Source organism: Suricata suricatta, chromosome 10 (assembly GCF_006229205.1).
Source record: "Suricata suricatta isolate VVHF042 chromosome 10, meerkat_22Aug2017_6uvM2_HiC, whole genome shotgun sequence".
NCBI lineage: Eukaryota > Metazoa > Chordata > Mammalia > Carnivora > Herpestidae > Suricata > Suricata suricatta.
In genome coordinates this window covers 84,462,749-84,471,773 of record NC_043709.1, presented here as the reverse complement: position 1 = coordinate 84,471,773, position 9,025 = coordinate 84,462,749, and the positions used below count along the sequence as shown (strand labels likewise).

General features: G+C 38.9%; 1 protein-coding gene and 1 long non-coding RNA gene across 3 annotated transcripts in view; one reads left to right on the top strand and one right to left on the bottom strand.

The window, feature by feature from the left end:
* Window positions 1-603: 603 nt before the first annotated feature.
* On the top strand, window positions 604-2,988 carry LOC115304265. The gene is made up of 3 exons (XR_003914357.1): window positions 604-780; window positions 1,300-1,456; window positions 2,864-2,988. It is a non-coding gene; the product is annotated as an uncharacterized LOC115304265 (long non-coding RNA).
* Window positions 2,989-3,904: 916 nt separating this feature from the next.
* RECQL (RecQ like helicase) overlaps window positions 3,905-9,025 on the bottom strand; it is a 41,576-nt gene continuing 36,455 nt past the window's right edge. For both annotated transcript variants that reach the window (XM_029954386.1, XM_029954387.1), the window contains 3 exons: window positions 6,018-6,237; window positions 5,585-5,714; window positions 3,905-5,056 (listed from right to left, as the gene is read on the bottom strand). In XM_029954386.1, coding sequence (XP_029810246.1) covers window positions 4,898-5,056; window positions 5,585-5,714; window positions 6,018-6,237 — 509 coding nt within the window. In that variant the 3' untranslated portion in view covers window positions 3,905-4,897. The remainder of the gene's footprint in view (window positions 5,057-5,584; window positions 5,715-6,017; window positions 6,238-9,025) is intronic.

Sequence of the window (9,025 nt, the reverse complement as noted above, 5' to 3'; positions counted from 1 at the left end):
TGTCAGCGCTACAGGAGTTACAGGAAATATAGAACCTTTTCTCTGTGGCAACAATGTAAGGTGACGTTTTTTGTCCTGCTGTGAATGTTTTTAAAGTACTGTACTTATGACATTGCTAAGTCTCAAGTATAACTAACTGCTCATTATTATAGGGTAAAACTGTAACTTAAGGAAGCTGAAAACAATTTAGATCATATTCATGTTTGGATTTGCAGTATTTCTTACTGCCTGAAGTCCTTAGGCAGCTAACATCCCAGCACAAGTGTCATCATTGATGGGACATAATGCACGTTTTGTCTGAAGGTTGGTAAGAGACTGACACGTGGATTCTTACAAGTGATTCTTTTAGAGAAACTATCTTATATTTTTTGCCTTTTAGTATTTGGAGCCCACAGAATGGATAATATTGTAATTATGAGTGGGGTAGTCATGGTTACTGAGTGTTATTGATCAAAGTCTAAAATTTTTTGAGATCGTCTTAGTAGGATTTTGATTCTCTGGAAATTCAGCTGAGTTGTCTAAACTTTCAGCTAATTTTTACTTTCTCATTAAAGGTCAGCATACCAAGGTGTAAAAATTTAACTTGTTCTTTTACTTTAGAATGACAAAGGGATCTCATTTCTCTTCCCATGTATTCTCATAAGGAACCTTGTTTAGTTTGATGTAGGAGAAGATGGTGGCCTGAAAGTGGACGATCACATGCACACGTCTGTCTCTGATATCTATGCGGCAGGTGATGTCTGCACTGCATCCTGGGAGCCCAGCCCAGTCTGGCAGCAGGTAAGCCGGCATCCGTGATCACGTCTTCTTGTCACACAGCCCATCTGATGGTAAAGGAGTGGCTGCCAGCAAATCTAAATATCTGGTTTTCCAACTTTTGTTACTTTAGGAAGTTATCATAGCATTTTTTTTGTGACAAAGAATTTTTCCGTTGGAAAATTATACAGTGACAGAACAGACTGGGATATCTTGTAACTTAAAAGAGTTATGAGCTGTTACTTTGTTTTTCATTTTCAGATACTTATCAGCACTGTGCAGTGGAACTTTATGTGATGACAGAAATGTTCTGTACCTTTGCAGTGTCCAGTCAGGTAGTCACTACTAGTCACTACTACGTATCTCTTCAGCACCTAAGTTAAAATAGCTGCATATATCTAGTGTCTGCCTAACTGGACAGCACAGCTTTAGATTAATAAATAATTTCTGGGGTATAAACCATGTAGGTAAATGAGGACCCTGGGGGGTCCTGATGACCCTATTCTGTCCCCATGGAATTATGACTGAAAAAATTTCCTACAGTAAACAGCCTTCCTCAGCTGAACACCTCCATCCAACTGGATGTAGACTTCCTCCTGCCCCCCCCAGTGTTGCCTCCCTCCTAGTGGTGGAGCAGAGACACAGTTGATGTTACAGATAAAAGAACCAGACAACACTCGGTGAGAGACCAGCTCCACAGGTAAGGATATCACTCCTTCAGGTTAACCATGGAGTTGAAGTAGCAGAAGAGCCAGATGTATTTTAAGAGGCAGCTTCATTATTTTGTTAGCTCTGCTGTAGGTAAAAACACACAATCATAAGAGTGCTTTCAGCCTGGCTCTAAAGTGCTAACTTGTTTTCAGTTTCCTCTACAGACATTCTGTGTCACTTCTATGGTATATTTGTCATCAACTCTCAATTAACAGTTGGGGTTTGTGGGATTTTTTTAAACATTTTAAGCCCTCTAGGATAAATTATATCCTTAATATGTGTCATATTCTGCTAGAGGCAATATCCAAAAATAAACAGGTATCTCTTGTTTTGAGTGAATCTAAGAGACCTTGACTCTCTTAATTTGCAGAAGCATTAAATAAGTACACTAAATAATTTGTTACACATATTTCAAGACACAAACTGAAGGGACTTTGAGGCTGGAATACGTTTGGTAATGGTCCAGGCAGTGTAATACACAGGCCACTTGTATCAGCCATTTTCTAGTACTGTGCTCTGTTTGCTCCCTTACCATTCTCTAAATAGCCATGGAATAGGTGGTATACACTTAGGTTTTCGGTGAAGAAATCAAGGCTCAGTTAATTAAATAAAAATATAAAAATTAAATATGTAAAACAGTTGATATTTAAATCTCTTGACTCCCTGGGTGCCTGTGTGGCTCAGTTGGTTAAGCATCTGACTCTTGATCTCAGCTCAGGTCTTGATCTCAGGGTTGTGAGTTCAAGCCCCACATTAAAAAAAATAAATCTCTTGATTACCAACGTCAGTGTTTTATCAGGGATTCCCAAAAACTTTGTAGAATATAGTAAGAATACTGTAGAGGAGAAATCAGGATGTTGTAAGGGAAGAATTTAAAATGAATTCCCAACATGGGTTGCTGAAATCTGGTAAGATTTCGTGAGACTGGACAACAACTAATATTATCAGTCTGGTGACCACTTAAGTTAAACTGCATTGGAGGCCTTAACTTAAGGATTAAAAATCTAAGGATTAGGAAAAAGGACACATTTTTCAGTGATACTTTGTCATCGCTTGTTTGATAAACTTACTGTGCAAGAGGAGACTGGTTATTAGGGTTATTCTTACCTAGTACAGCCTGAAATAGAGGATTTATTGAAACATTTATAGAGTTGGTATTATCCTTTAATTTTAGGGCAGTAATTTGGATAGAATTCTCAAATAGCAAAATCAGTTTTGGCTAGTGTGGGCTGGTGATTGCTTCCATGGCAAAGACCATCCAACTAGTCCTCTGCTAGCCCGATTTACCCAGTCTCAAGGACTGTCAATATTCAACCCCTTTAAAGAATTTTGTAAGGTTAAGGTGGTAGCATTTTTTAAGGACAGTGAAGATTATATCTCATATTTTTTATTTCAGAGGACTGTGGACCCAGGCTAAACAGATGGGATGATACGCAGCCAAGTGCATGGCTGTAGCTACTGTAGGACACTTGACAGAGACTTCAGCTTTGACCTTTTTGCTCATATAACATTTTTTAACTACAAGGTAAAATAGATAAGCAAATTAGTACCTTTCTCTGCTTGTTAGTCTTGTAACCAGCTTTCTGATTTTCTTATTGAATAGAATTTACATGGTTTTAATCATTTTGGGAAAAATGACAATGTTTTCTCATTTCTTGCAAATCAAACCTAGTATTATTGCTGGTCTTAATTCCTAATCATCTCCTAATTACCTACCTTCCTGCTATACTATTTTATAGTTAACGAAAAAAAAATCTCTTCCAGAGTTGTTCCTGTTAGTGCATTTCTACATTTATTTGAGATTCATTCTCCCTTTTTAAGGGGAATAGCTATTGTACTCAAGGATGAACCAGGTACTTTGCCATACTTATTATTTACTCCTCTTTACATTACTCTGAGGCAGCCCCCCCACCACCATAATTTACTAACAAGGAGTTTAAATAATTTCCCCATGGAAGATAAAGGTTTAATAAGCAACTGAGTTATAAGTCATGACTCTAAGCTAACGGGTAGTCCAGGTCCTACATCTTTAATTCACTAGATATTTTTAATGTTCATATAGATTGCATTTATTGTACAGATGACACTACCTCACAGTGTCATTCAAATGTTTTCTATGGGAACCACTCCTATGACACAGTTAGCTGTAAAATTTTGTGACCAGATTTTTGTGCTAGCCAATCTAAAATAACACAGCATAGGGGCGCCTGGGTGGCTCAGTCGGTTAAGCCTCCGACTTCGGCTCAGGTCAGATCTCACGTTTGTGGGTTCGAGCCCTGCATCAGGCTCTGTGCTGACAGCCAGCTCAGAGCCTGGAGCCTGCTTCCAATTCTGTGTCTCCTTCTCTCTCTGCCCCTCCCCCTCTCGTGCTGTCTCTCTCTGTATCAAAAATAAATAAAGCATTAAAAAAAATGTAAAATAACACAGCATAACTGCATATTTTTCCTTTTTGGTACTCATGAGAATAACTTTATTATCTCCATGTATAGGTTGTACTACTGAGAAAATACCACGCATGGGGGCTTTGGTTCAGATTATGAATTAATGCTGAGATGTCCCACAGGACAAGACACATCAAAGTTGTCATGCAGAGTTGGAGAATGATGAGAGCTGTCTTAATTTTAAATCAGATGGATCTTTCATCATGTGAAGAAGGTCTGCTAGATCCAAGTACTGACAGAAATTTTGATTTTAAAAGGCATTTCAAGAATCACATAAAGTTTCAAATAATACAAGTCATAATAAGGTAAATGACCATAGGTTTAATCAAGTTAAGAATACAGCAGTGATAATGAGTTTAGTGGGAAAGTATTAAAATAGAAGTAAAATTGTAAAGATCACATAATATACAGGGGTTTTTTTTTTCCAAACAAAATTGACCATTTATGTAAATGTAAGGATTTAAGTTACTCATTTCTGAGTAAATGCTTTGGAGCAGATTTAGCTACGTTATCTACTTAGCTGACAACTTGGTCTGGTATACCAAAGTCATTCTTTGATTGTGAAATGTCAGAGAGGGTTGTGGTTTCAAGATGCTTACAATTTTACTTTAGAGAGGTAGCAGTATCTTACTTGCTAATATCCTTTTACATTTTGATTCTGCAGCGGTTATGAGCAACAACACTTTGTAATAAGACTATGCAAAATATTCCTTATGATAACAGTGATATCAAAAGAGAAATATAATTAGGTATATGAAGAGATAAAGAGTTTTAGGTGAAATCATTCTTAAATATTTTACATTAAAATTATTTTTCTCAAAAAAAGAATTTTGTTTCATACTGTAAATGTATATAATTCATGATCTTAAATATTCAAGTCTTCAATACTTCAGGTAAGTTCCATACATATAAAATATTAATAAAACTGTCTGAAACTTTTAACTACAAAATAATTGTGTATACATGCATAAACTATTTTCTTGGAAAATTCAGAGACTTTCATCTCCTGCATCATCAATTTTTCTTTTCTTAGTCCCTGTATTCTTAGATCGCTGAAGCGTGTTTGCAGATTTCTGGAAGTTACCTGAATTTTTTTCTTCCCTCCTTTTATCGGCTCCTTCAGAATGACAAGTTTCAGATGATTCAATCTAGCAACAAAAACAAAACAAATACTCTGATCAAAACTCAGCTGCTCCATTTTCTTCAGATTAATAATCCCCCTGGTCCTTCTATACCAGGTAGCTCTTAAGTGTCTTAATCTTCAAATGTCTACTCTTATATGAGCCCTGGTGTCAGGATGGCTGAGTGGGCTAAGGCGCCAGACTCCTATATGAGCCCTGTCCTGAAAGGACACGCCGTCAGAGAAACCCTAATGCATAGACTGAGGGGTACATGTCACGTCTTTGCAGACTTCTCAACCGGTGTTGATCACAAGCAATATTGTGAGGACCGGGTGCATCACAAACTAGACAACACAGAAATGGGTTTTTCACATTTTAAAGGGTTGGAAACTGTAGTCTATATTAAAAAGTAAACTAGTTTAAATTGTGGCTTAATACTTTTACAGAAAACAAAGATAATGTTTTCTATCTTTCATGCCGAGATTCCTGCCTATCTTCTATGTTCATCCTGACCCAGGACAGTACCATTTAAAGGATCCCATAAGCTTTAGTTACCTTGAAACAGCTCTGTGTGGGCTTAACAACTTGCATGGTAATAACATGTGCCTCATTATTTAGAAGATTAGCTTTAGGTCCTATTTTCAAATATGAAATGGTAGCATAGGCTGTAAAACTGTAGTCTTCTCTGTGGAAGATAAAGGCCAACAATCAGAAAGGTTTTAAGAAATTGCAGAAAAAAACTGAAATTTATGAAAACAGTAAGTGCAATGATTTTAATATGTGGAATATGAAACTTGTGAAAAATTAAAATACTTTCTATAAGTGTATTTTTTTTGACATACAGCGATCAGTGAAGTTTGAGTTTATAAGGTAAATTTTATGGCATTGAAGAGTTTCACATGAGACAGCTGAAAAACCATTGGTTTTGTTGCAGTTACGAGATAACATAAAGGCAACACCAAAGGACAAGAAATGGATCTGTATATACTTAAGGTACTGCTGTAGAAGGAAGTGTGCGATAATTTTCTCCAGGTCTTCACGAGGAAGCTTAGGAGGAGCAACGCCGGCCACTCTCAGCTTTGCTGCCCCCTTTCCCATCCACGAATCAATCAGTTTCAGGGGAGTGAGCTTTTCATTCAGGTCCTCGGCCTGCTTCAGAATCTTGATGAGATCTCTGCAGTATGCTGTTACATTCTTTCTTTCACACGCTATAATGAGACAGGCAAATGGGATTTAGAAATTACAGCAACAGCAAGGACAGGCTAGTCTAAGTGGTTAAACTGGTTTGAAATGAGTCCTCAACATGACCCACCCTAAACACTGATTTGGTATTTTGTTCTGAACCAAAACTAGGCTATTCCTCAAGTCTGTTAGTAAACGAAGTTATGGTCTCCATAAGGCATTGTTGAATTTACAGTGATGTAAAGAAAATAAGCTGGTTACCAGAAGGCTTTTGGGTATGCTCTAGGAATCCGTATCTGCCAGACATGACTAGACTGATTCTCTTATAAAAATCTCTCATTCATTGTATTTACCTAATTTGCGCTCATTAAGCAATATTCTGAAAACTATGGCTTCCTCAGTACTGATTTAGAGACAAGAATGTCTTGGTTAAATATTTCTAATTATTGATTCTAACACCCTGATTTATATATTAGACTCTTGTTCTGTGATCCGTATAACATAGTATAATAAACTCATAAACAAGGTTATCTAGCTGCAAAGTTAAAATCGCAGTGATCTTCACCCACCGATGCATCAGAACTATGTGAGGGGGAACTGGTTATTCCTGCTCCTCACACACCACACACAGGATGAAAAAAGTTAAAACACAACTCCCTAACACTGCTAAATTAGTATCTTATGAGTGGTTAGGCATTATCTGGATCAAAAGTGATTGCCTGTAATCTCTCCTTTACATTAAATTCTCTTCTCAATTAGTGACTAGCCTTTTCTTATAAATAGCAGTTGCATTTAGAAGAATTTAAGCTTTTCCCTTCACTTCTTAAACGTTTAACATGCCTTCCATACAGCAACATAAAAGATATGCACCCACATCATTTTTCCTTTTACTTACTTTTAAAACTTCTGAGCTGTTACTTTTGAATCTAGAAAATGCCAGTCACAGCTTGGTTAATCCATTTTGGGGTCTATCTAATAATTGCCTCCGTGTAGTCCTAGCTATATATATTAGCCTATAAAGATTTAAAAACAACGAACCAGGGAGTTCCAATCCAAGATGGCAACACAGGAAGATCCTGAACTGGGCGCACGAAATTTACACCTATTTGTAGGCCATTCCTCCCGAGGAAGGGCTGATTGAACAAAAGACCACACAGAGCAGCAAGAGAGACTGAGACCTGGTAACCAAGGGTACCCCACCCCTGATGCTGCAAACTGCAGTGGAGAGAATAGTAATGAGGTACCAGGAACAGATTCATCTACCCTGGGCCACAGAAGATAAAAGCTATGGCTTTAAAGAGCAACTAGAATATAAAGGAATTAGTCTTAAACAGCTTTATAAATGAAGGGGAGCTGCTGCAACTCTCTCTGTGCTGGAAAGTCTAATATGTGTAACAATTTATGCACCCTCCCCCCACCTTGACAACCTAGACTGGAGCAGGGTCCAGGCGTCCTAACCAGATTACCCCCTCAGTGAGCCCGACACCAGCCCCAGCTATCACCAAGGCCACTCCCTGGTGGTGCACACCAGGAAGCCCTAGCCATTATTTACTACAGCTCCACCTGTCTCACCACACTGAGGCAGAACAAAGCACCTTGGAACACTCTAGGCCTGCACTGCTTTGGGTTCAGGAAGCTTCCTAGGGCTCCCCCAGTAGATGACCTCTTTCAGCTCCACCTGACCAGCTAGGACACCTGGCTTGCACCCATTTCAGCTTCCTTCCAGGGAACCATCTGTGCAGAGACCCTACAGCTGCCCTGTAGGTTGCCCCTACACCAAGCACCCAGGGACCTTCCCAGCCAGCAACACACCTCAGCTCCACCTCCCACACCAGAGCACCTTTTGTACATCCCACAACACCCCAGCTCACACCCACTTCAGTTTCAGACATCCTTCCAGGGTGCCCTCTGCATGGAGAACCCCAGGACCACCCTGGCTTGCACCCACTTCAGCTTCAGCTGTCCTGCCAGGATAACCTGTCTCTGTAAAGAGCCTCAGGAATGCCCGAGCCCACACCCACTTAAGCTCTAGCCATCACATCAAGACAGCTCCACCATGGGGTGCCCTGAAACCCCCAGTTCATACCAGTCACAGCTCCAGCCAGCCAACAAAAGTCACCAGGCATATGCAGTCTACACAGAGGACCACCACAAACCAAGACCATTCCTTCAGGTTTGGGAGAAGTAGCAGTCAAGCAAGATGGGGCAAGAAGGGAATATGCTCTAAATGAAAAGAATAAGACAAAACTTTAGAAAAACAATGAAACAGAAGAGCAATATGATCTGGAGAGCAAGTAATGATCTTGAAGATGCTCACTGGACTGAAGAATGGGAAAACTCAGCACTTTGCAACAAAGAAATGAAAAATATAAACAACCAGAGTTGAATAACTGAAATGAAAAATACATTAGAGGAAATCAAATGGATGCAGAACAGATCAGTGATTCAGAAGATGGAGTAATGCACTCAAGCTAAACAGCAAAAATAAAGGATTTTTTACAAATGAGGGTAGGTTAAGGGATCTGTTGGATAACATCAAGTGAGTAAACATTCATATTATGAGGGTCTCAGAAGAAGGAGAAGAGAAAGGGGCAGAAATTTTATTTGAATAGCCAAAAACTTTCCTAACCTAGAGAAAGAAAGAGACATCCAGATTCAGGAATCACATAGAGCCCCTAACAAAATGAACTGGAGAAGATCCACTCCATAACACAAAATTAAAATGTCAAAGGCTAAAGAGAAAGTTGGAAAAGGAGCAAAGGAGAAATAGTTACGTACAAGAGAAATCCCATAAGGCTACCAGCTGATTTTCAG